Source organism: Dermacentor albipictus, chromosome 4 (genome assembly GCF_038994185.2).
Source record: "Dermacentor albipictus isolate Rhodes 1998 colony chromosome 4, USDA_Dalb.pri_finalv2, whole genome shotgun sequence".
NCBI lineage: Eukaryota > Metazoa > Arthropoda > Arachnida > Ixodida > Ixodidae > Dermacentor > Dermacentor albipictus.
This window is the reverse complement of record NC_091824.1, coordinates 122,446,677-122,474,559: the sequence shown is the minus strand read 5'-3', so window position 1 is coordinate 122,474,559 and position 27,883 is coordinate 122,446,677. Positions and strand designations below refer to the sequence as shown.

General features: G+C 44.0%; 2 protein-coding genes across 5 annotated transcripts in view; one reads left to right on the top strand and one right to left on the bottom strand.

Moving 5' to 3' along the window:
* LOC135917774 (semaphorin-5A-like) overlaps positions 1 to 11,034 on the top strand; it is a 171,314-nt gene extending 160,280 nt beyond the window's left edge. For 3 of the 4 annotated variants that reach the window (XM_065451369.1, XM_065451370.1, XM_065451368.2), the window contains 3 exons: positions 2,177 to 2,356; positions 5,936 to 6,097; positions 8,029 to 11,034. In XM_065451369.1, the coding sequence (XP_065307441.1) occupies positions 2,177 to 2,356; positions 5,936 to 6,097; positions 8,029 to 8,372 (686 nt within the window). In that variant the 3' untranslated portion in view covers positions 8,373 to 11,034. The remainder of the gene's footprint in view (positions 1 to 2,176; positions 2,357 to 5,935; positions 6,098 to 8,028) is intronic. The other variant, XM_065451371.1, reaches the window with a different exon arrangement.
* Positions 11,035 to 14,615: 3,581 nt separating this feature from the next.
* On the bottom strand, positions 14,616 to 26,387 carry LOC135917769 (CDGSH iron-sulfur domain-containing protein 3, mitochondrial-like). The gene is made up of 4 exons (XM_065451361.1): positions 26,198 to 26,387; positions 25,654 to 25,788; positions 24,651 to 24,795; positions 14,616 to 14,767 (listed from the first exon to the last, which is right to left on the bottom strand). Exons 1-4 carry the CDS (start codon positions 26,252 to 26,254, stop codon positions 14,724 to 14,726), a joined length of 381 nt encoding a protein of 126 aa, XP_065307433.1. The 5' UTR covers positions 26,255 to 26,387; the 3' UTR covers positions 14,616 to 14,723.
* Positions 26,388 to 27,883: the final 1,496 nt, after the last annotated feature.

Genomic DNA, 27,883 nt, shown 5'->3' with positions numbered 1-27,883 from the left:
TTAGAAAACTGTCTAATTTGGGCACGCTTAATTAGATATGTATTTATTGAGGAGAGACCAGTTTTGCTTCTTCTAGACATCTGAACTCTGTTTGGAACAGTGGTCTCCATATCACTGAGAGACGCAAGAAGGTGACAGTGAATTTAGGATGCAAGTGGAAATCACATCTTGCAGATGCTTTACCAGTAACAGAACAAGGTTGGCACCCTGCCGACAGCTATAATTGGAAATGCGTTTATAACACATTGGGCATGAATATGAAGACATTAAAGAGTTGCCCAGTTAGACATGAGCATATGTTTCATAATGCATCAATTGAACTGGACTGGAGCACTGTTTACCACGAGACAAAGTATGAAAGTTCACAAGAATCGTAAGAGGAGATGTAGAGCACAGGCTGATCGTTTCTGCTTTTACTGATGAGATAACATGCAGAGTTTTATCTTAGCAAGAGGGCTGAACAGAATAACCTTCCCATTGTTACATATTTAAAACTATAATAAAAACACCATAACCTTCCCCTGCCTTGTCAATAACCAGGAAGTATGGACCGTGTTGATAATTTAACACTGAAAGGCAGGCTAACTATTGTTTCAAAAATAATGCATTGTGCAAACATTGTCCAAAAAGTAAAAGAAAAAAATAATAACGTAGTGGAAAGGATCTTTGTCTTGTCTTTGTTTTCTCTGCACATTATGTGCGCACTGCATTATACTAGTAGTATTTGAAAGTACGCATTACTAGCCATATTGCCTCCTTCACTGTACTGCACTGCCTGCTTTCTGAATGCCTGAATGCCTTATTTCTTTTTGAACTTTTGCATGGTGCCTGCAAATCTGCTCGCCTTCTGAAAAATGTTTAGCTTGCATCCTTGTAAAGTTGGTGCACTCTTATTGCCAGAGTTACTATTAAAGGGGCCTTGAACCACTTTTTATCGAAGTGTAGAAAGGCATTTGAAGTGAAAATAGGTTATTTCAGAAATACTTTGCCGCAAAAAGTACTTCAATGAGTTCAGCAGAAGCGGAGTTATTGGCAATCAAACACGGCCTACGCTGTGCTCCCATTCCTTCTTCAATGCCTTGTACTGTGATGGCTTCGCTGTAGTGGGGTGTCCCCACAATACTCCGCCTTCTAAATATCACCGTGGCGCGCAGTTCAAATTCCATTTTGGATGTTAACGTGGACGCCTCGACTTCTGCCTTTGGTGCCTACAACGTGTTAAACATAAGCCAAACGGGGTTGTCTTCAGCGAGCTTCAGTACGTTTAGCCGGTGGACTCGTGGTGGCACCCTGCGGTGGCCGTGATATCTACGCCATGTAGCTGATCGCAGCTTGATGTCAGCTATCGGCCAGTAGCAGCCGTCTAAGGGAATGACAAAATAGTGCATCAAATGACGAAATACTGTGTCTAGAAGAGAGTGAGGACACGGCGTTTTGTTGAAAAGAGAGCGTTTGAGAGGAAGGCAACCTCACGATACACTTGCAAGCTGCGTACGACAGCAAAGCTTGGCTGAGATGTTCACAGCAGCGCATGCTACCCACGGACTATGTTATTTCACCAAGCCTGAAGGGTGGTTCAGGGTCCCTTTAAGAGTGGTTGCCGAGCACTCGATTATCATTAGCACTACTTCATTGACATATTGCCAGTTGCCACATTTCCTTCACTGATACATTGTGTTTGTGCAGTCCCAACACAAAGTGTACACAGGCAACACATACTCCCTTGAGACAACATAATCTCAGGATACATTATCATTCAATGACTTGTATGATGTAGCATTTCAAATGAGGCAATGAATGAGGCAAATTCATTGGTGTGTAGATGAAATGTGGATTTCACCCATGTTGCTTTGGGACATTAAACCCCACCAAATAATCAACCGGCAATCCTGTTTCTGTATCGTATTTTACGCACCTTTTGATCACTCCAAATTCTGATAATTCACGTAACAATGTCTAAGAGTTTGCATTAATGTCAGTTGACTCTACAAAGCCAGCCTGCTTCTGATGCAGCACACTGAGCAGCTCAACGCGATTATGTTTGTGCCCAGTGGTAGACCATGAACCTGTGGGTGCTGCTTGGTGGCTTGATTGTGGTGTTGGCTTCTTCTTCTCTCTTGCTCCCTTCTCCTCTTCCTCTGTTGCCTTTCGCTACCATGCTTTCTACACGACAAAGGCCACTGGTCCTGTTGGTCGGAGTATAGCACATGCTCCGTGACGTGTGGAGGTGGTGGCACCAAAACACGCACGCGCACATGCCTAAGAGAACCCGGCTCAGGCACCGAGTCGGGAGCCTGCCAGGGTGATGCCACTGAGGTCGTGGCTTGCAATGCAACGTTGCCCTGCCCTTTTTCGAGTGAGTACTGTGGGAGAAGGAGTTCCTAATGCATGAAGCTGTTTATCCCTTCGTGATCGAAAATGTAGCACCATGACTTGGGACAAGGACGAAACCAAAGAGCAGACAAAAAATCCTGTTTCACATGCTGCGATTATGCGACGCGAAATACTCCGACAAGTGGCTTTTCACCGCTGCCACAAGAGGTTTAGTTCGAGCATCTGCTGACGCAGCTGAGGTCTCTGAATGAAACTAAAGGGTAGCGATATTCTACCTCACCTGGCCTCTCCTTCTCCTGGCCTTCTTGCAGCTTGCTTTTTGCTCGTAGCTCAGTTTTGCAGTTTGGTCATTCGCTCGGAAGCCGCCCATAGAGTTACATTTGGTGAGACTAAAATTGTCGTTGGGCGTTTGTGCATGAATTTTTACCATATTCAAGGCTTGATTATTGTGTGCTGTACTAGGAGTAATGATGAAACGCTGTGAAACTGGCAGAAGCAGATGTTTTCTGTGCTTTTTCAGAGCGTAACTGCGTGCTTGTCTTGTTGCTTTGGGTTGGCTGCCTGCTTCCAGTTAGAAGAAGGCTTTTGATGCTAGTTTGGTGGACGAATTCCTTTTAGTGTCGAGTACTGGCACAAAAATCAGAATTCTTTGTCTCGCCAATAATGTATACGTAATGTTCAAGATGTTTACATATATGCCAGAGCTTCGCTTGAGTGTTATGTCGTCCACAGCTATGCATTGTACTCGTAGACAAAAACAATGTCATGGCTTGCACAGACCAACCCGCTTCACGAGTTATTTCTATTGCATTGATCAGATTCTTTATTTGGCTTTCTAAAGACACTTGCCCAGCATGAAAGAGCTGCGATGAAGGTTTTGCCGAGACACGCCAAAGGCGGTGCACTTGCGTGCGTGCAGCACTATGTAGCTGCTGATTCAACCAACTCAGATGCGTTTGCGCTGCTCGAAGTGCGTATGTGCATACTTGCGTGTACCCAGTTGACTGCCGTGTGTCCAGCTTGTGCAGCTTCATGACTTAATCGTCTTAGTACCATGATGACTGAACGCAAGGTGCATGACATATTCTCCTGAATAACGTGAGCGTCATGTAGCAACGTGCGCAATCAATGCGGAGCATCTCAGCTATTCTCATCGTTTCGTCGTGACACTGGCATCTCTTTATGCAGCGAAACTGGTCCTACGCTTTTATGACAAACTGGTGCCGTTGGCTTTCAAGCGCAAAGATCGCAGTGGAACCTGTACTTAATTTGTGAACAAAGCATATGCGAGGATGAACATTACGCATAGAAGTGGTATCCATCAATGAGAACTTTCTCCCTTTACACAGTTCCAAGTCAATATGAGTCAACAAACTCTTGCACCATTTTATCCTGCCGAGATGGCAAAGTGGAGAAATACTACTCACAATAGTCAAAACCATTTGCACTGTTAGTGAACAGCTTGTCCTCACAAAATATATTTGCAGCGCCTAATAAAAGCATGGACTGACAAAGCTACGCACTCCCAGTTCTACAACAATAACACATGTTACGTTTCTAGCATAATATATATGACAGAGTACAGCTTGCGCTCTCTATAGCTTCATACACCTGTTGACGATAGCGCGATCAGGAAAGCAAATCTGAACAAGCCCTGAGAATAGCACTCGTGCATAAGTTTAGCCATGCCTGAGCTTTGTACCCCATCAACAAAGAAAAAAGCTCCATTCGTACACATTTGCACCTCCAGTACTCTTAAAATCAATCCCTAACATAAAACAAAACAAAAAGTAATTTCTTAAATGATGCGGTTAGTCACAAAACATAGCCAAAACATATAAAATCTCTTGCGAAAGCCTTGTTGCGGAATCTTGACGACCAACCGTCATGGTGGTGAGCACGCTGAGATGTGAAAAAGAAGAAAAGAAGACAAGGGCGGCGAAAAATAGCACATGATGGCACACAACCAATTGGGAGATGCAGACCTCTTCTCCTGCCTCCTTGCATGCTCCTCGCAGCAGCGGCAGCAGCAAGATAAAAGCACGTCCCAACCTTTTAGTCTTATTCAGGAACTTTAGACACAGCGACTGCGACTCTGACAGTAGTGGGTGCGCGCTTCCACTACCATGTCAGGATTTGCGTCACACTCTGCTGCAGTGCTTCCATTAATCAGTTGCAACGCCACCGCAAAAATTTTCACCAAGTCTGGATTCTACTAATTTCTGTGGCCACTGCAGCCAGAATCACAGACAATTTGCAGCGTGTGAACCAGGCTAAAAACAACAGCTTCTCTTCAGTTCTCTCTTTCCCATGTGGTGCTGTCACATTGCAGGTCATGTAGAATCAACAAGCCTAATTTTTATTATTACCAAGTCATATCCCTCTCAGCTGTGAAATGCAACAGACCTGCTGTTGACAAAAACTTCATTAGGTTGATGCTATTGTTTAACTAGACTGCTCGCTTCCCAGAAAAAGATAAATTCTATAGATATTTTGGAAAATAGGTTCTGGGTTGGCAAGCCTGTAGCGAGTGGCTTTTTCCACTCATTCACAGCGCCTCAAGGAGAATGTTTTGATTCTTGCACAAACAATGGAAAGGTATGTCAAATGAATCAGCATCAGAATATTGTTGGCAGACTGAAATAGAATAAGCGCTACTAAAAACGGAGACTTAGCAAGAACACAGGACAAAGCACTGAAATAGAATAAGCGCTACTAAAAACGGAGACCTAGCAAGAACACAGGAGAAAGCACATCCTGTGTTCTTGCTAAGTCTCCATTTTTAGTAGTGCTTTTTCCATCATGAATGTTTACCAACAAGCCCAACTGACAGCTATTTCAGACTGAAATAGGCTGACGACAGTGAGTACACATTATCATGTATATTTACCAGATTTTTACTCTGCAATCTCAAATATGCCGAGTCATTTAACAGAAGGAGAGGAAGCAAAAGTAGTCATTCTAATTGCAGTCTTGAGTTTTGTGCATGCACTTGGAAGCACACGCCAGCAGCATTGATGCACAGGAACATGCATGCATTCATGAGCACAACGCAAGTGCCAATCTTTGAGCACTGGTTTTGTACACACCTCTCTGTGTTTGTTTATACATAGAAAATTTTTTTTTTCTTTTTTCTGACATTGAGCGAGAAGCACAGGCAGATTTTGCATCTTCTTATGTGGACACCATGAATAAAAGGGGCTAGCTATCTTGTCAATTTTAAAACTAGCACATAGCTCGCACCTCTCATAAACTGCTGTTGTGGTGCATTTGTTGTACACAGAAATTCACTGTGCAATATCCCCTTCTTCTGTAAAACTGAACTCATTATAAATGGACTCATTATAGCTCAATAATTTATATTCAGGAGTCACAGCTTGTTCTCCACATAGTCTGGATGATTAAAAACAACTTTGCGGGTTCCCCTAAAGTCAAATTAATAGAAGTTGATTGTATACTGTACTGTGAATGAGCACTGTTCATTAAACTTTGTGTGGAGCCATGCATGTTGTACTGTGCCGTACAGAAGAGAGCCAGCATGGTGGCTTTAGCTTCTCTGCAGGTGGTACAATAAACAAGTACTCTTTTTTTTTTTCTGCAGAGCCTGAGGAGGAAGAATGGACTGAGTGGTCTGTGTGGTCACTGTGTGACCACAACAATGAGCAGCATCGCCGTCGAACATGCATGATACTTGACCCCAACCCAACTCAGTGCAGAGGATCAACTCGTGAAAGCCGCATGTGTATCGCTGGCCAAGAGACAAGTGAGTCTACTTACTTTGATAAGTTTCACACATAGTGCATACCTTGACGTCCTAGATAGGAGAACACGGCAGTAGTTTGTGAAAACCTTTGACACCACATATTTTCAAACTTTGCTTGGCACTTACAAGCACACCTATGTACACCCGGCCACAAAATATTACGTACCATCAAATCTGGGAGAAAGCTGAATATCTATGCAACCTCACAACGCTGCCAGATATTCGCATTTTGGGCCTTGAATAGAATATACCAACAACATTACCGTCAACAGTTTTACTGGCTACTGCTACAGGCTGCTCGGGAATGGAATATTTTCCGAGATTTCATGGTCTGTAAACTTTTGTGGGCGGGTGTACTATTGAAGGGAACACAAGTAGTAGCTGGCTCACATGTAATGTTGCTGTCCAGAGGCAGAAGTCACTAGCGCATCCATATGTAGAGAGTTCAGATCTGTTTGTGGCTATATGCAAGCTTGCGGTCAACAGTAATTGCCTGATATGTCTGCTGACAACAACCAGTGCTATTAGAACTGCCCACAACTTTGTGGATTGATGGCCGTGTGTGTGAAAGTCTATGCAAATATGGCACAACTAGCATCCTAATTTGGATAGGTGTGGCCTCGAAGACGTGCCTGGTCTATTTTGGCGCATCTTTGTACATAATCATAAGCACCAATTTCATTAGCGGATGGTGCAGAAGGTACAGCCAGCTATGTACCTGCATGTTGCTACTAGTAACAGATCCGAGCTCAGTATACCTGTTCATGAAGGTGTTAGGAAGGCAGCAACAGGCCAATCGAGAAAATTATCAAGTAATTCACAAGCCAGACAGTCAGTAGAGCCCATATTCAAGTCCAGAAAACATGTCATGTGTAGGCAGCATGCTTAGGCAAGTAAGTGTGTGAGCTTTTTCTCAGTTGCGACATTCTGAAAGCTTTTGTGAGCTAATGTACAGTTGGCCAAAAAAATCAAAGCCCCTTTCTTAAATAAACATGGTTGAATGTGAAGCTTTCCCCCTATGCAAACTGAATCAAAGTCAAAATTCAAAGCCAATGACTACGCAACAAACCCAAGAAATGCTGAGCGACCCGATGCTATTCATATGTGATTCGATTGCTTGTTTAGGATTGTATTTTTTTAATGCTGAAGTTGAATGCACACACATTTCGTTAAGTTGTATAGCCTTTATTTTAGATCACGTAGCCATTGATTACATGCACACACTCACACTTTTGCAGACGGCTCTGCACTTGCACAGTACACACACACACGCACAGTTCGTCTGGGTAGCATGGCGTTTTCCCATTGGTCGAGAGCATGATATTGTTCCTATTGTTCTTATTGGCACAACTGCAAATGTAAACTCCAGTGTTCTACGCAAGGTGTAAGTTGGCTCCCCTGCAGTGCATTTTCGGCGCTCATGGACTAATCAGTGAGACATAGAAAGCTTCCCTCTTAAATTAATTTGCGATCACTGAGACATCCAGCAAGTCATGCAATGTCACTGTGATCCTGAATATTAGAACATAAACATTTCAGTTATGTGCTGTGAACAAGAAGTTTGTAAACGCAACCTACATTATGTAAGTTGTTCCTCCAGACGTCAAAATGTTTCCTACACAATTCTACTGGGTATCAGCAGTTCTTATTGCATGTAATTTTGGTTAAATCACCAGCTGAGCTTGCATGATCCATGATAAGTCACACTTTGACATTAAAAACGCATATATAGTGAAGTAAATCCAAAATTAATTCGTTTTTCTTAGCTGATATATGCTTGATAGCATGATTGCATTGAATGCCGGATGTAATTTTATTATAACGAGGTTTAACCACATTTTGGTCATGCATTTTACCTTTAGGAAGGAATAATAATAACAATCACAAGTGAAGTCATGTGGATATAGGACGCAATTGTTCCCATGTTGCAGCTTCCATCATACCTGGTCTGGAAGAGCAACCTGACAGTGGAGGCAGTGGAATTCGAACAGAGCACCTGGTGGGAGCCTGCATCACATGCCTCGTTCTGGGTGCGCTGGTGGGAGCGCTGGCCATGTACCGCTACACCAAGCGGCACCACAGCCGCGACCCCCTGGCGCCAAAACACCTGGGGACACCACTGGTACAGGCTGAGGGCAACACTTATGTGCCTCACTCCCAGTACAAGAACAACTTCTCCACTCTAACCACATCACCCGGAGGAAAGTTTCAAAAAGAGGCTACTATCAAACGGAATGGCTTCAGGGCACAGATTCATTCTGACCACAATTTCTGAGGTCGCGGGACAAGAAAAAGCAGTCAAAGAGAAACTTCTGTTGCACTTGCGAAAACATTGTGCTGTGGACAGACACGTAGCCGACAAGATTACAGCTTGTCACTTGCTATGCGAAGCGGATGTGTTTGGGCTCAGATTTTTGAGTGATACAGCAAGGGTTCAAGATGCACGAACCGGGTGATGCTTGCAAGCAGTGAACACATCTTATATCAGTCCTGAAGACTTGTAAAGAGAAGGATGCCATATTGCACCATTTCACTGCGACAGTGTGGAAGTTGTGAACCTGCACTCACTGCCAGCTCACATTTCATGTGGCGCAAAATATGCTCCGACAATGAGCAGCCAAACATGTGCTCGGTGCACTTGTGCTTTAAAGCGATGCAATTCCAAAGCCCTCAACATAAATTTTGCTTGAGACCTTTTGGTCCACAACCAGAGTTCCCTGGAAAGTGACACAGTTTACTGCAACATGGCTACAACGCTGCATCTGCAGTGAAGTGCCTTTAAATGATATTTTGCTTGCCGTGATAATCATCGCCATGAATAGAGCCAGATAACAGTTTGGTACAGAGGTGTCGAAGCCTACGGCAGAAGAGGAACTTTCAGCTTCAAACAATCCGAGTTGCGCCCTGCCACCATCAGTGTTCACAGATAATGTAACACCCAACTCAAGGAGTGCAGAGAAATCGCCCAATGAAATAAAAGTCAACACCACAACAGGTTGACAGGAGTGACTTAAAAGCACAGGTGTGGTCAAGCATCATCTAAGTACTTGGTGCGCCCCTCCAGCTACTGAACTATTCACCAAGTGAATGATGCATTGTTGTACAACACAGTTCCTGACAAGCAGACAGTTGTGAAATGTAAAACATCACAGCCAAACCATAACAGTGTATCATGAGGAACCACAAATGAAGTAAACTAAAGGGATGTGCAGAAACATTGTCCTATATTTTTCTGCAAGTGTTTGCAGTGCTGCAGCAGTCTCAGCAGAAAAGAGGACACAAAAAGCTCATCAAGAATTATATGTGCGATCGTTGCTTCTTGGATCTAAGGTGCATTCAATCTGTGCTGTGTGAACCAAGACTATGGGGACAAGATTGACAATGCAAAAAACTACACTGTTGTGCCTTGAAAACCTGGGACATAAGGTGTGCTACATGATGACATCAAGCCCACAAGCTGCATGTGTTCGGTGCTGTTAGTGTTTAAACTGCTGAGTTTGTGACAAAGAAATAGTACACCAGTGACACTACCACACAGGGTTACAAGAGTGGTGAGTTTTAGTAAGGTCTTGGACTCATCTTTTCAGCACGACACCAATGTCTTCAGTTCATGTCTGCATTTCTGTTTGTGTTCATAAGACGCTTGTACACTAATTTGTGAGGAAGTGGTGAACCACAAGAACTGTGTTTGTGACTGCTTGATCATGTTCTTGAACTTGAACTGCAGTGGACAGTGCATAGCACATCATGTGTCACCATCAACAGTTTTGTCTGTGTCTGTAGAATGGGAAAGTACATATATAGATATATAAACAAAATACTAAATACATTAACATGTCAATAATACACACTAAGTCAGCCATTTGATGTGAAGTCTTATGCAAACCTTCAATGACAGTGTATGTGTGCTTGACATTCAATTTTAACATCAACTGTAATTGCATATGCCTTACATTTTTGTGTTCCTATTTTAGACCTTACTTTGGGAGCTGTGCTCAATCTAAGAAGGTTAATTACAAATTCAAGCAACAAACTTTTCTCTGCATGTGATTTTTTTACTAAACATGGACATGAAAAAAAAATAAGCACCAATTCTGTGAGATTTCATAAATATTTCAAAATGCCTCGGCTCTGGCAAAGTAAACCCTAAGTTTCAAATGCACACCATGCAATATGCTTGGCTCTTCAACAGCAAGTCTGTTTGCTTACATTGAAGGTGAGACCAGACCTTATCAACTAATCCTTCCTTCACTAGGGACCAATACTGCATTTGCATTTGTATATAGCGTGTGCTTGTAGATAAGCTTAGCTGTAAATTTCTTCTCAGCTGTACAGATAGTTGGTTATGTGGCAAAGATGGAAGTTTATATACTGTGAGACACACACAAAAAGGTTATTGAACTTACGCTTGTGACAGATGTGCCAAAACATTTTTTATCACTTTTATATTCAATGTCCTAGAGTTGACTGGCAGTTACATGCGACTGACTACAGGGTGCATTTTGGCCTGTTATTTGTGACACAATATGCAAAGATGTGATCACTTTATCCAAAAGTGATTTGGCTAACACATAAGAGAACATTCTCTCAGATGTATTTGGTGCCCATGAAATCCACATTCGCTCATGTAAATGTATTAAACATTGTGGCACATTAATTATGCAGCTTGTGAACAACACTGAAAGAAGATACCTTATTTAAATTTCTGGATACCATCTGTCATCAAAACATGCACTTTTGCAGAAAGTCTGAAAAGGGAAATCTTTGCTGTATGATTCAGCCAAAAGGTGAATACAACCTCCAGCATGCATTTGTTTTGGTGTCACATGTAACCAGGATAGCAGTGTCTCATACTGCCTGTCAGTTTTATGCCTCTGAAGATGTTTTATTTTTTTTGTGCGTGGATGTGTCCTACTAAAGACATCAGAACAATCCAATGGCTCATTATTTCTTATTCACAAGCACTGCATGCTTTAATATTTTTCACAGAAAACCTTGAGAAATGCTTAAGCTTCTCTTTTAAGAGTAGAATGTGATAGCATTAACCCTTTATTGATTAGTTTTGTCTACAGGTAACGTACAAGAAAAAAGTTTTTTTCTTCTGAGTTTTAGTATTGAGTACGAAGTTTCTGGCTAAATGTCTTCGACCAACAATGAATGACAGGCAGCAAGTGTCATTTGTTTGTTTAGAGCAGGAACATTGGATGGGGAAGTAGAGCTTTGGCATGTTACTCAGTCTTTTGAAAGCAAGGTCAGAGGAGACAGGCCGAGGCAAGATATCCAGCTGTAGTGTAGTGTAGTGTAGTGTAGCTGTATCCACCTTGTTCTCGCTTTGCTCATCGTCTTGAATTACCATCTCCCGCGTTCCCCGTGTTTTCAGCTGTAGTGGTGTCGCACATGTGATGTAAAGTGCATGAAATGTACACCTATGGTTCACATATGATGAGCGCTGTCTAAACAAATTGAAAACAAAGCCTCAGATGGCTTGGAGTGAAGCCCAGTTCCAGTTTCCTGACTGGGGGTTTTCCCCCTATTGCTGAGAATATTTCCGCAAAATATATTTTTTGTTTTGCTGATTATACTTATTCTTGAGGCGTTTTGCACATTTAGGTTGATTAAAGGGTCACTGACTGCTTCCCACGCTTCCCGGCCACTGCAGCTTATGCAACTGTAATCTCTACCCGGAAATGCTGGCAGCGTACATTATGCACGATAGCTTTCTTCTGTTTCTTTTTTTTTACCCCCCCCCCCCCCCCGGCATGCGCCACTCTGCAATTGGTAGAATTGCAGCAAGCGCAGCGCTGTAACTGGTAGACATTCATGCTGCAGATAGCATGCTCACTGCGCAGTAGGGGCTTAAGAGCTATCACTTTAAAAGATAAGCTGTCATCCACACGTTAGTACCATTAAGCTACAAAGGAAGCCTATAGATTTCTTAGAAAGAAAGCTTTGCAGTTGAATAACTCATCCGGGTCCAGGAATCGAACCCGGGATTAGTGCCTTTCCGAGCTAACCAGGAGGCAAACAGATGCAACAGCAGATCCAAATTAATCTACAACTTGAAGCACAGGGACACTGAAAATGGCAGATCGGTTTTCTGGGTGTAGGAAGGTTCACGATGGGGGAAAATTGTTACACACATGACAGCAGCATGAAGCTATAATCTTTCCCTTATTTGCAGGTAACTGATTTGCCATATTTAATCTCTCGTGTGTGTGTGTGTGTGTGTGTGTGTGTGTGTGTGTGTGTGTGTGTGTGTTTTTGTGAGCAATTCCAATAAAAAAAGATTAATTTCTTTCTTTTGAATATTGAAATCTGACAACATTAGGAACATGATGTAACAGCAGAACTGCAAGGCATTGACAAGGTATTACAGCTACAGCCTCTTGCGTGTTGTGTATTTTTATGTTAGAAGGAAAGCTACAATTCACTGTCACTAGTAGCAGCAGCACATACCTGTATCTTTTCTTTCTTTACATGAGGGATGCGAGTTATGGAGGATTGAAAGATTTCTGGACTGGAGATGGTGTCCTGAAAGTGAAGTCAGATTGCCACCGTCTTACTAGAGGAACAGCAGAATGTTGGCATAAAGTGACGAAAAATAGGAAGCACGCTTCACTTCCTGCAGGTTTAAGGTGGCCAATTTTGCCATCCATATACTGCTCAATGTGTACCTTTGTGCCATACGCTCTACAATGAAACTTGAAGGTCTCGGCAAATTGTATGGGAGGTCGTGATATCACTACTCAGCCAATGGCAATATTTTACCTCGAAACAACAAGCTTTTACTTTCCAATTAGCCTAGTATTTGCATTAACACATGAAAAACAGCTGAACTGTGAGTTGACTCCATCCAGCATGGCTCTGTTTCAGAGGTGAAGTAAAGCCAAGCACTTGCTTCCCCTCTGCTGGTAAGAATCTGTAAGGGCTGCCACTCAAGAAATTATTTTAAAACTCCCTGATGTGGGTGTCTCACCCATCTCCAATGCCATGCTGATGAGCCTCAACATTAGGCAACTGAAGATAGATAAGTGGGCAAGTTCGCATTGGTTCATAGTTAAAACTAATATTGCATGAAAGATGAAGGCCACACACCACAGTGCTTTGGTCAAAACCCAGTTTTTGACCTTCGGTAGCACATGATCCACCCAAGTCAGATGCACTAGTTCCTGTGCCTCGACAGGTGCAGCCTCTAATGTTTGAGCATACGAGCTAGAGGAAGTGCTCTAGGGTCTCGTCCTGGTTGTTTTCTTGTTCTTTAATGGGAAGCAGAAATTGACTAAGGGTGTCCACATGAGCGTTCTCATTGCATTTGTAACAGACAAATTTGTACTTCTGGCCATTTGGAGAATAGCTTTCAGGGCTAAACAGCTCTGTTAATGGTTTAAGATTGGTCACTAGTGTGCGACCTATGTCGTCTTTTTCGGCGCCAAGAGTTGCCAACTCTCGGAAGAAGTTAAAAAGCTTTGCACCGTAGGCCTTGCACCGTAGGGCATTCTGTCCAAAAACTGGCACAACTTTATTCCTATAGGATAGTCTGCCACATCTGTCTGATAGGACTGAACCATTCCTATGCTTACCATTGATGTGTCACATAACAAATGAAGTGGTTTACTTGGATCAAAGTGTATCAGAAACTTCAGATTTTTAAGCGCTGCTTTAGCTCCCAGGAAGGCTTGTTCATGATTTCACAACAGTCACTTCATGCCTTTTACCAGCAGTGCATACAGAGGTGCTAGCAGGGTTGACACCTGGGTCAGGAACTTCCTATAATAGCTGAGCTGACCCAAAAAAAAAAAGATTTTGAGCTCATTCACTGTGGTCGGCTTAGTGGCTGCCACATTCTCATCTTTTGGACGTGGACCCTGCTCAAGTTTCCTAGGAAAGCTACCTGCTTTTACCAACTCTCCTCAGTTTAGCAGGAGGACGTGCTCCCTCAGCTGCTGCCACGGCTAAGCCAGTGCCGAATGTCCTCCTGTTCTCTCAGCTACTATGTCCCAAACCATTTTCCCGTCAACTTGGATCCCTAGATATGTGGCAATGGATATGTGCAGTTGTTCAATGAACCTCTCTGATGCCAACTTGGAGCAGTGGGTCTGTGCCGCTCTTCAAGGAATGTGACGCCATCTTGGCCCACTAGGTATGTGTCACTCTTCAGTGAATCTCCGAGGCCAACTTGGGTTGCTGAGCATATGCCACTGTGTATGCGGCACATTGCAATGACATCAGTTAACCCGTTTCACACCAACTTGTGTCGGTGGGTTACTCTTCTGCACCCTGTTCAGTTCCGTATCACTAGTTTTGAGAATAAGTCTAAATATAACGAACTTCAAATACAGCTAATACATTCGGCACAAACGAGAGTATTTGTCTTTAGAGTCGAAGAGCAATGACAGTACATGGAAAGTGCTTATCGTCACACATCACAACATTTTTACGCCTGGTGTATCGGCCATTTGATAGCAATGGCAAGTGAGAGCTCCTCAACACTTGCAAGTGTTGTGTATCAGGCACCAAATGAAATAATGTTACCAGCCTTTATTGAAGCTTTCTACAACAGCTGCCAATGGACACTACGAATATCTTCTTCTACGTGGACAGAAGAGGATGAGGCACTGTTCTCGAACTACAGTTTAATCTTCAGGGCCACACGAACCGGCTCTGGAATAACTGCAATGCAAACAGAATCACATGCGCTTAGTCTCAAAGCTCTTCCTCCAAAAACAAGGGCAGCTGTGCTTAATAAAGTCAACTACCAATAAATTAAATTCTGGAGTTCTACATGCCAAAACTACTACCTGATTATGATGCACACCGTAACATGTGACTCCGGATTAATTTTGACCCCTTGGGTTCTTTAATGAGCCCCCAATGTGTGGTACATGAGCATTTTTGCATTTAGCCCTCATCGAAATATGGGCGAACTTTCATCCCACACTCCCAGGCTTGGCAGCGCACAGCTAAAACCACTGCACCACCATGGCAGGTAACTAATGATTTCTCAAGCGATGAAAATTATATTACTGCAAGATGAACAGTACTGAGTTCATAACAGAGTGAAAAGAATAAACAAGGTGTTAACGTTAATTCTTAGCATGCAATCTGCAAATAAAAACTGCAGCAATGCTGCTGCCACTGCACCTCTTTTTGTCGTTTTAAATCTGGCTTTGCAACAAGACATTTTGCCAAGGACAGTGCAGTCATTTTTTAAGCCTGTTGACATGTGCACACCTTCTGTGTTTTCTGAGATGGATAATACAGAAATGGCTCCAACAATGATAATACATGCACAGTTTGCACTTTTCTTTTTTCGTTCTAACAAGGACCAGTGCCAACATTATTCAGGCAAAGTACACTTACAATTTAGAAAGAAGAGTCTCTTTAAAGCCAGAAAAGCAAGATTAAATAAAACTATATAAATGTGTTTGCTGACTGCTTTCAAGATGCAGAAACAACAGTCTATGCAGAAAATTATCAATGTACAAGAATGTGGAGCAGCAAATGTTGCAGTATGTGTAGACAGATAAGATGTAACAAACACCACAGTGCTTCACTGCTTTAAAGGAATATTTTAAACAGGCTTTAACATGGAACTGCAGGGATTGTATTCTTTATAAACAGCAAATATGGCTAGCTGCAGCAAAGGGAAATGCCATGCCACTAACATTCATGTTTCACTTCGTACATCAAGCCTATCTGTTTCATGCTATGTTTTTCATGTTATTCACTGTGGATGAAATGATTAAATGAAAGCTTGCTCAGAAAGTATCCTCCCTTTTTTGTTGTTCAGGCCTCTTTTTCTCCACAGTATTTTGCACACAATTTAATCTTATAAGCTTGAGGAAATTCAGTATGACATATTAAAGGTGTTAAAAATGTTCTTTATGTCATCCAGACACAGTAGACTTTCGTTAATTCGATTTTTCAGTTAATTTGATCCCAACTGACGGTGATGCATTTCTATATGCCCAGACTTTCGTTATCTCGATCCTAAAATTGGCCTTCACCGCATAATTCGAACATGACCAGTCAGAATTCGGCAGAGCTTAGAGGACAATGAGTGCGTGAATACACGTCATCTCCCGCCGAAAACGCTTATTTTCGGCCTGCCCTGGGAAGATATTCAAGCAATAACCGTAGCTCACGATGTCTGATTACGGTACTCACCCGCATCTGACGCGTGCCTTTTATCTATTATATTTTTCACTATTGGAATTTTGTATCCGATTTCTTGCGCGGTGCAATTGGATACAAAACCAAAATCGCATTCGCGGCGTTCATACGCTTTACCGCATAACTCCAATGTAATGTGGCGAAGCTGGCTTTACAAAATAAGCTTTAGTTTTGCAACACACAAGACCCTTTCCCGCTTTTTTGCTAGTAAATCGTATACGCCTTAGGTTTTATACTTTGTTTAGGAGCTTTAATGTCATTTATATGACATTAAAGCTCATATTATAAGACATTAAATATATATATTGTCATATATATAATGACATATACTATATATATGTCATTATATATATGACATTAAAGCAATCTATTATGTGCACCCACAAAAAGTGGGCGCGCGTTTGATGCGGGGCCATGTTAGAACCTGGCAGACACTGTGAAATGAATCAGCGGTGTGCTTTGCCGTTTTTTCTGCATCTTGTTTAATTAGACCCGCCGGATAATTCAATCAGTCTCGTCTGTCCAGTCATAGTCGAATTAATGAAAGCCGACTGTAAAGCTTAAAGCCAAAGTAAACGTGACGAGGATCACGTTAAGAACAGCACGAATGAAGAGCAGCGATGGCTTGCAACAAAGTTATTGAACTAAAAATAAAAGCACTGGTTCAGCTTGGGTTCAGGTTCAAGATGCTTTGGTTTCATTTCAGTTCAATTCCCGGAGATAAGAAATCGGCCGACGTCAGATTACTCCGCTTCCGGGCTGATCTACTGTCCCATCAGCAGACTCACACAGCGGGCCATTGACGCCTTCAGAAGTACAACTTCTTTGTGATGCACCGCAGCACCCTATTTGTCCACTATGCTATTTCTTAGGATGGCCTCCGAAACACATACACACTTGCCACCAGTCTCAGAGTTTGCATTACACAAGAAGCCTTGTACAAATTGTCAAGCACCAAAGCTGTACACTAGTCCACTGGTATGCATGTCTGGCTCCCAACTGCACACTGTCACATTGGCATGAGTTCGATCTCCATTTATGATGACATGGAGTTTCATACCAAAACTGCAAGAGGGAAACCTGGTGCTAGTGTTTACACACCCTGCTGGTAAGGGGGTATTCGCACAAAGGAGATACCTGAAAGGATATAGGAGGAGCAACATGACATCAATCGTCACAGAGTATTCCCCGTAGACTTCCCCAACTCACATGGGTGAGCCCATTGGAGAGGAAGGTCAGTGTTATCAGAGTAATTTGGCAGGTTACACTCTCGACACTACGCTTCATCTTTTGCTGATGACAACAGCCCCAATGCGTTTCAACGAGAGTGTCATTGTCGTCGTTTAGTTTGTGACCGGATTCCTATTCTGGACACTCTCAAGTTCTGCCATGTTCTTACCTCCTGAGCCAATCAGAAAAACCTGCCAGCCAATCAGAACTGAGAGCATGACGAATTCGACAAATACCACTCAAAGCCACTGTGACTGCAGTGACCACAACAAAGCGATTGCAATATGGCTGCCGCCCTCTTAAGCACAAATTTGGTTAAGGTAGCTAGACGCCAGCACAAAACACTGCTGGATCCCTTGCCATGTAAGTAGGAGTTCTGGAATCAGAGGAGGGCATTCCACTGGTTCCTGTACAGTGGAAACAGCCTCCTCTCCCTCCTCCCTTTTCTTACCTCCCTCCCAGCTATGAGTGCCGACCTTTCTGATATAGTATAAGCCTGGGTTACACAATAACAAAAAAGGTTGCATGAGAGAAATGAGCCCCTGCTCCTGCTCCCCCACTCAAAAAACAATTCCAGAGCCGCTGTAAGCAAAGACTGCTCACTCCTCTCGGCAACAACCTTCTCTCCCTCCCAGGGATATATGCTGGTGGCACAGCATGTCACAAAATCGTGGCACCATCATGTGATGTGAGCTCCCTGCGCTGACAAGTGTAATTTTTACCCTTTGTGAATGTCCAGTAAAGCACTTCATCCAGCGTTGATGAGCATTACATGAATATGTACGAGCTTCACTCTGCACCGCCCATCCCCCCGACTGGGCTTTGAACAATCTTCTTGTTTTACCCACAGTCACCTCAAGTTTGCTGTATGGCAATGACTAGTGTGACTTACTCTTTGATTGTGACCATTGCACTGCTTTCAGAACATCATAAGCAAAAATAACTCTTTAGACTTGATTAATGCAACAACCAGGGCACGTTGGTAGATATTTAAAAAGGCAACAGCATAATAAAAGACACAGATGGAGACGAGACAACAAGGACAAGCACTGATCCAGCGCTAGTCCTTGTCATTCCGTGTCTTTTCTTGCACTGCCACCTTTTCAACTCTTTAGTACACCTAAAAAGTTACCTACGGTGAGTGCCACCACCCACAAACCGTTCAGATATAGCAACACATGTACCGAAAACTGTAAACATATTTATGCAGTTGGAATGAAATAACAGGATCAGGTATAACAGTTCTCAACGAAAAACACTCCATTGCTCTAAGGAAATTTCGCGCAACTAGCACAGAACACTAAGGATAAGAATTTGGTGCGTAAAGGATTTTTTTCTGGGTCGTAGAGCAGCAGCGACAAATGCAGCACCAGCAGGTAGGGCACAGCCAGGGAGCGATCGGGGTGCTGAGGCCAGCATTCCGTAGACAGGTGAAAACTTTATGTAAACGGCGAAGACTGGTTGGAAAATCTGAGGAAAAGATGACAACGTTGTCGAGGTAGCAGAGACAAGTACGCCACTTCAGGCCATGCAGGATGCCGTCCATTATGCATTCAAAGGTGCCGGGCGCGTTGCAGAGACCGAACGGCATTACAGCGAATTCATACAAGCCATCTGGTGTTACATACGCGGTTTTGGAACATTTAGCGTCAGCCATGGGCACCTGCCAGTAGCCAGAGTGATCTAAGGAGGAAAAAACTCCACTCCTTGAAATAGTCAAGTGTGTCATCGATACATGGAAACAGGTATACATCCTTTCTGGTAATCTTGTTAAGCCTTCGATAAGCAATATAAAATCGTATGGTGCCATTTTTCTTTTCTTTAACTACGATGACTGGTGATCCCCAGCAACTACTAGAAGGCTGGATGATAACGCGTTTGAGCATTTCATTCACCTGGTGGATAATGCGTCTTTCAGTCGGCGGTACATCGGTAGGGACGCTGTCGAATGGGTGCATGGTGCCCAGTGTCGATAGTGTCTAAAACAGTCGTGCGGCTGAGTGATGTTGCTTGGCAGTCAAAAAAGGAAGAGAAGCCTTGGAGCAAGTGAAGAAGTTCGTTGTGCGGCGTCATCATAAGGTCACTGGCAATAGCTGGCTCAAAAGAACACGGCTAGTGACTGAGGAGGCGATGCCTTGAGAGCGACAAGATAAGTGGAGTCGTCCATTGTGTCAAATATTGAAGATGAGGTCAGTGGCTCTGCTCTGCCAAGGTTTTCACAGTGGCGTAAAGTAATTGGTTTGGCCAATGGGTTTGACACACACATGAGAGGGGCATCAGTTCTGAACTTAGGACGGTGAACGGTAGTCGTAGTGACCGGCAGCGAACTAAGTGTTCAGACGGTGTGACGAGTACTGTGCCATCATTTACAGAGTCACAAGAGATACTGACAAGAGCAGAAGACCAGGCAGGTATAACGGTGTCTTCTGAAATGGCAATATTGCGACAAGGGTCCTTGTTGTCAGTGATATCTGTAGAAAATGGAAACAGTTCGATTTCAACGCAGGTGCAGTCGATGATCGCATGATGTGTGGAGAGAAAGCCCCAACCTAATGTGACGTCGTCGTGTGAACGTGATCGCAACACGATGAATTCGATGACATAAAGGACTTTCTGAATAACAACACGAGCGGTGCATGCGCGGGATGGCTCGACATGCTGCGCGTTGGCAGTCTGAAGGGACACACTAGAAAGCATTGTCGTCACTTTTCCTATCTTACAGCAAATACAAACATCTATTGCTGAAAGTGCAGCGCCGGTGTCTAAAAGTGCCAGCGACAATATTCCATCTAATTGCGACTTCGATAACCTTTTTTGGGGAAGTGTGAGGCCTTATACATTTCGCTGACACCGCAGTTCTCACTTCCTGAACGGCGATATATAGTTTTCCTGGCGCAGAGGGCTCTGCCAACGGTGCATGGGGAAAAGGGAGCGGCAGCGAGGAGAAGGTGAATGGCGAGTGGAGAATGTGGTCTCGACGGCAGAACGAGATTCCAATAAAGGAGATTCAAAGCTGTCTGAATAGTTGCAGCATTGTTGGAAACGTGGCACATATGGACGCACATTGTTGGAGACATTCGGTGTAAGTAGCCAACAGTGACGTGCCACGTGTCCAGCCACGGTCACAATAAAAACAAATCATATGGTTGTTTTCCGTGTGCCAATGGTCTTGAGGTCATGCATACTGCACCACTGGCCTGGCGGGAGATGATACGGATAGACACAAAGGCGGGCGAAGGGGACCATAGGTCTGCGGTGCAGGGCTCGCAGTGACTTCAGCACACGTCACGGGAGCAGTTGGAGGCTGCTGGAGAGAAGGCGAAAAGTGGTCGGCTACCTGCTCCTTGATGACATATTGGAGAGCGGGCGCCAATGGAGAACTCGACTGGCCATGTGTATGCGGTATCAGAGAAAGCTGATGAGCAACCTCTTCACGGACGAACTCCTTGATCTGTAGCAGCAGCAAAGTGCGATCCAGGGCGACAACCAAGCTCGACATTGAAGTGGCTTGAGGAGGAGATTGGCAGGTGGCTACGTGTTGTTTGCATAGCTAATCGAAGCTTTGACAAAGACTGACGAGTTCAGACACTGTTGTCAGATTTTTTGCCAACATCTGGAAGGCGTCATTTTCACTGCCATTTAAAATACACCTGATCTTCTTGGCATCAGCCACTGTTACATCAACGTGGTTACAGAGGTCGACAACATCTCTTATACAGCTGGTAAATGTCTCCCCACTTTGTTGCCCATGACCATGCAAATGTTGCTCTGCACAAAGCTTGCAAATGGCGGGGCGCCCGAATATTTCCGTCACATTACTTTTGAAGACCACCCACGTCGTGAGATCACGTTCGTGGTTGTGGTGCCGTACGCTTGCAACATCGCTGAAATAAAACTACACGGAATTCAGTTTTTTTGGTTGCGGATGCTCACATGGTCGTAGTCAGCAAGCCAGTCTTCTACGTCATCGTCTTCTGTACTGCTTAAGGGTGGGTCACGTTGAGGCAACAGGCCAGGGCAAACCATGGCAGCCACTGGGGGCAGCAGGTCCTTGGTCCTTGGTGGACGGGCTGTAGTGTCCGATTGTGAAGTTCCAGATTTCCTGTTGTACATAGGAGCTCCACCAATTGTAAAGGTGGTTTATTCAGGTCGTGGAGCAGCAGCAACAAATGCAGCACCAGGAAGCAGGGCGCAGCCAGAGAGCGAACTGGGTACGAGCCATGCGATGGCAACGGGGCTTTTCAGCGTGCCAATCTTCTTCCTTACAGGTGCAACAAAGGCGCAATAGTGATCACGACTTGACGATAACGATGACAGCATAGTGTAAAGGATGATGGAAAGGATGGACACAGCAAATCCATATTCAAGCTTTTAAGCACTGTCCCGGTAGAACTGTAACTGTTGGCAAACCAATTAACAACACAACCGATTCTCAAGCCAGCTTGACACAAGAATACATTTGATACTTGTGCTTACATGTTGCACAGGCTCTCACAACTGGTATGCGCATGCAAGCTGTCATCAGAAAGACATAAATTGATGTTTTCTATTGCTTTAGAGCATGGACGTTTAATGTTATAGCTACAACACATATAGGTTTCCATTACATGTAACTTGATATGCCTATGGTTTGAGTCGAATACATATGAACGAGTACAAATAAGATGACAAGCATGCGCACAAAATGTGTTCTATAGTGACTTGTGTGGCATGGCTTGTTTAATGATTTGTGATGTCTGCATTATCACTGATTATTGTTTGTCACATTAATAATTATGATGCCTAATAAGTTTATTCAATTAGGTGTTGATTTAATGTTTATTTTGTATTTTTGTTGCTTTGGCCATTTATTGATGGATTTCTTGTGAGCCTTCTGCAGTTTGGAATAAAATAAGTAGGATATTTTATCAAATCTAAGATCATCCAAATTCCAAGCCTCCCTCTTTCCCTTTCTATCATGACTGGAGTCCCATAAACACACAAACATTCCCATTGCTTTTGAACATGATCTGTAAAGGTTGGAGTCTATGCCATGGCAAAGACTTAAAAATAATAGTGCAGCATCACAGACAGGCCCCAAAAGCAGAAAAACAACTGGTGTGGGATACCGATAGGCAGTCACTGCATGAGTGACTGCACTAAGGGTCCTGTTTGAACAATACAAAGCAGTGCACCATTAAAAGGAACACTCTCATTCGCAGACTTCACATTGCTGGCAATTTAGCTACAAGTTCCGGCTGCACTGCACAAGTGCATAGATGCACAGCAAGTATTATGCACTGCACAGGTGCACAGAACGTTACCATGCTACCAACCACAAGCCACTGGGCAAGGCTGGGCAGCCGTACAATTGCTAGGGGGGAAAATTCACACTGAACTCTAGAATCCCGTGTTCCTTAAGAGTGGAATGCACTACGCATGGCTGAGCTAGTTTAGACGGATGTGTTAACATGTCTCCCGCACAATACTTTTCTTCATGTGACAAATGAGTTTGAAGTGCGTACTTGAAGCTCTTCTGTAAGAAAATTAAAGTTATTACACATGGCACCAAGGTAGTCCGCTCCTCTCCACCCCCCCAGCCCCCCCAAATGCAGTGCCTGGCTCTTCAGCATTCGCTTACAGCAGCAGTGTGATGCTTACAAGGATTGTGACACACTACTCCTAAGATTGGCTAGCAACATTCCCTACAGGGGGTGGTATCCTGTAAGGGTCCACCTTGTGGACATGTCCATATTGTCTAGTGCTGAATGGCGGGGCTGGGGTACCAGTGAAAAGGAAACAGGTGCCCACAGCCAGTTTCCTTCTGGCTAGTTCAGCTTCAGCCAATCAGCTGTGGCCGAAATGGACAGTCCACTAGGTGGACAACTACAGAATACCCCCCCCCCCCCCCCTGGAGAGCATCTTTCTTCTGCTTCGAATGTTTCCTGGGGTGCAGGCTTTTAGCATGCTAGTTACCACAGTTCTCCTAACCCTTCACAGCCACCAAGGACCCATGGCGTGATTGGCTGTGCTGATATTTGTGCTGGTCTGTGGACCTCAGATGTCCCTGAGAGACTTAAAAAAAATGTTGAGTCTTGTACTAAGATTACAAGAGTAAAAGCCAACACTTCGGTCATTCAACAACCATAGGAATAATGGTTAACATGTGAATTTTCTTACTATATGGTACAGCTTCGTTGAAAAAAAGAAATGCGTCACCACTTCTTGTTCTTTCAAGGCTCCATTCTGTTGCATGCTTACATCACATGTCTTTACAACACCTAAGTGTATCCTACTTACAACTAATTCAACTGTGCTTTCTTGGCAAATGAAGAACTCTAGAACAAAGACAATGGAACTTTTTTTTTTTTGTAGAAGCTAAGGAGGCTAAGGCAGTCGATATAGGCAACCACCATGAGAAGACTGTCCTTTGAACTACCTCGGGAACTCTTCAAAACAGTTGTTTGGTCAGACAGCCAGATTTTTAACTTGTGCATACTAATGTTGCTCTTGAATATTACGCTACTATTCAACATATTACATAGCACACTGACATTTACATTGACATTCAGGTGCACAAAAGTGTTTGTGGTTGTTAAGCTAGTAAAATATTTCTTGCCACAATTCGCAGGGTGAAAAGCCACAGAGTTACTGTTACATTAATTAGGGGCACAGTAACACTAGAAAACAGTATCTATTGATGGTAATGAAGAAAAACTATCATGAGGCATGGTTAGAAAGTTATAAGGTGATGGATATCTATGGTGACTTCCAAGATATAAAAGTCTGCACTCAGTTCATATCTAGGCAACCTTCCAAATTCTTAAGCCTACATATTCTAGCGTGACTGCTGTTTATACCTTGTACTTCGTCTCACCGACTACATGCAGTGCAGCAATAGCTATGGGTAGTGCTGGCCGACCAGAACGGAGAACCAGAAGAATGTCTCCTCCCGTTATCTCCCTTTACTCCCCCTCTGAGCAAAGTCAACTTAATGGAAGCTTCATGGAAGAGTCAGTGGTGTACAATCAGTGTCTTATCCTGTATTCTCCAAGCCAGGTCTCATTACTAAGTAGCTGACACAATCCCTAGGCTTTCTGTACTGCACTGTGCTGGTGAGAAAGTCACTGTGATGGAAATTATACTTTAACAACATGAAAACATGACTTACAAGTCTTGACATGCGTCAGGTCACAAAAAGGCCTGTTGTTGGTTTGCTTGCACCTGCACAGAAGGTATTTCTTGCTCTCTTCAACTGTAAAGCGCACCGGCCCAACACCAAGTTCCTTGCCCTTGTGAGCCCCGTCGCAGAATGGCTATAAAGGATGTGGTAAAAGACTTAATACAAGACATTTTGACATTTGTTTGGACGTAAGGAAGAAAAAACAATTTAGGAATTCGCACAAGGATGATTGTAGCAGATATAGGCATAGGTCGTCATATATACTCACTAGTATACTAATACATAATCATGCCACACTCATTTCACAGGCATGAATAGAGAGTTAGGAATGATGTGAGCGGACTGGAATGCACAGGGGTGACTACCGGTGAGTTTGAGTGGAAGTGAGTATGAACAGTATGAGTGCAAGCGAAAGTCAGTGACAGAGATTTTGAACATGAGTGATTGTAGGTGAGTGTGATTGAAGGGAGATATGTACATGACTGAATGCCGGTAAGTTGGAGTGGTAGCAAGTATATGAACGTGAGCAAGTGCCGGCGATTGTGAATGGAAGGGACTATGAACACCTATGAGTGTTGGTGAGTACGAGTAAGTGTGAGTAGGAACGTGAATGAGTGCCAACGAGTGCAAGTGCAGATGAGTGCCTGCGAGTACAGATCCTGCTGAAATATTTGTGAGGAAGTATGAGTTAGTAACCACTTATTCTGTCGACCTGTGGATGTAGGTACACATGAGACAATCCGGCTAGGTTCACTCGGTTCGGTTAGGAGATAGGTGGAAGAGGTAACTACCACCCTTGTAGCCGGACTAAGTGCCCCTACAACAAACTGGAGTTCAGTAATCAAATGGGCACAAACTTGCATCGCTAAAGGCCCCATAATACCGTCAAGACACAGCTAAAACAAGGCTGATCGGGATTTCGTTGCAGAAAACCTCAGTTAGCTATCGCAGTACTAAGCATAACCGCTAGGTTAACAGATGCATACCTTACCTGCTTTTTGCTGAGACCACAGGCACACCAGGAATACGTTTTGCCCGCTTCAAGCTTCACAAATGCTGGAATCCTTTTAGCTATTTGTCCTTTCTTAACCGGCTCCTTTGGCGCTGCGGTCGTGCTACACTTGGCCTACAAAACAAAACAGACGTAATTACGTTCGCATGTTAGTACAGCCGTTCGTACGTAAGAACACTTCGTGAGAACTGACGCTGCCCAAAAATGACAGCGATTGAGATATTAAGAATTAATAACGACTAGACGAGCTCTTGTGTTATATGTAGCGGTGAAATTTGTTTCAGCGCTCTTTCACGAATCAACTCCGTAGTGCTGCCCGAGCAGAGAACGCAGCCAGGAGACGTATTGATAACAACCTCGAAAGAGTTATACGATAAATTAGATTTTAAAAGAAGGCAGTGATATTACTAATGCGCAGTGATGATACGCGCTAGGAAGGTGAGCACGAAACATTTTCTATAAACCGTTAGCGATCTACGAACACGAAACACCCGCACCGCATGCGCACGACTGCGTAGCTCACCGCTTGAAGCCGGACAATAATTCGCATCTTTAATGCGTTGTTTGTGATGGCAGACATGTTTTACTTGAATAAGGAAGTCACCACAAACGGGTTGCAGGAACTGTCAGGCCAAACGATTTTATTCCCAGTTGTTAGGTAAATTGTAACTCTCGCAAGGTCGTCAGCTAGAGGTGATGTTGATATTGATGCGACTTTTCCCGTTAAATGTACCCCATCCCACAGTGTACTATTCCGATGAAAGCGTTGCCTGATGAACTAAAATTTGTCTTATTTCATGCACAGTTTAAGGACAAAAATTTGTAATAGAGAGCTATATTATGCTTCTCTTCTGTATCTTTAATCCACGCTAAAATAAGTGCTGCACACATGGAGCAACGCATCGAAAGGCGGGAAAAATAAATCACCTGTGCTCTCTGCTGCGTCTTGGGCATGCCATGGGTCATCTCCAAATGTAGAAAAACATGTAGCAAAGCTCTGGTCAGCAAATTATAAGAACACATTTTATTTTTATTAAGCGCTGTACAACTACATAACACTGCGTCAAAGTTTTGCATGCGCGGGCGCGTTTACAGGAAGGCGTGACATTGAATCTCAAAGAAAGACCATGAGTTTGGGGTACTAATATGTCCCACACCAGCAAATAAGCGGAACGCGTAGCGCGCGCTACAAAAAGAAATACGAGTTCGTTTTACTGAACTTAATTTCTTCAGTAAACTTCAATAAAATACCCACTCGTTTAGTTTACAACGTCCAGTTTGATGCTAAACTCGACGCGTTACCGGGGTGACAGCGTCCACACCACAACTGTCGGCAGTGTAGGGGTTGGAGGACGGGACTTCGGGATGGAGAACCAAAACTTGGGGGGGATTTATTCTACATTCTATACAGGGAGGTGAGCGTCAAGTATCAGACGTACTGTCATTACGGGCCGGCAGCAACTCGGACGCTGCGGCCCGCGGCAAGAGGTTCGAGAGAGCTGAATCCGGGAATCAGGGCATATCCCAGAATGCTCAGGTCTCTCTGGAAGGCTTCTTATAAGCCCTTCGAGCACTGCAAGTCACGTCATGTTTGACCAATGGGAGAGTCCACTCCGATGACGCCACTTGCAGCCAATGGTAGGCGCCCGTGTCGCGGGGCACACCTGTCGGGGCTCTCTGCGGTCTTGCCACGCAGACTGGCAATCACTTCTAGGCCGGAGAAGGAGGGGGGCTGCACCTGCTCCATTGTCCGACGCCCACCTGCAAATCCCGGCGACTCGGCTCCGCAGCGGTGGCAACAGCCTTCTTCAAAGACGAAGGGGGTCGATTGCGCTCCATTGTCCCAGGCCCCCTTCTAATCCCGGCGACGCACGAACTTGTTGCCTTAAACTTGTTTGCTCGGCCGCTTCTCTGGAATGCGCTTTCCTGCTCCTGCATTCCTCAATTAGCTGTGCTGCCACTCGAAGCGGTTTGGGGAACTCGAAGTAGCCTCAGGAACCAGCTCCATATCTAACAGCTCGTCCTCGCCCCGGTTGTTCTGAATGGCCGGTGAACTCAATTCGCTGGCCATGAGGAACGCTGAAAGAAGCTGCAGGGTACTGGGGTCGAGCCACGTTTGACGAACTTCGGGATCCTTGGCCCTGGAGAACAAACGTCAAACAAACAAAACAACACAGCGCTGCCCCACGTGTAAGCGCAGGCTCTTCGC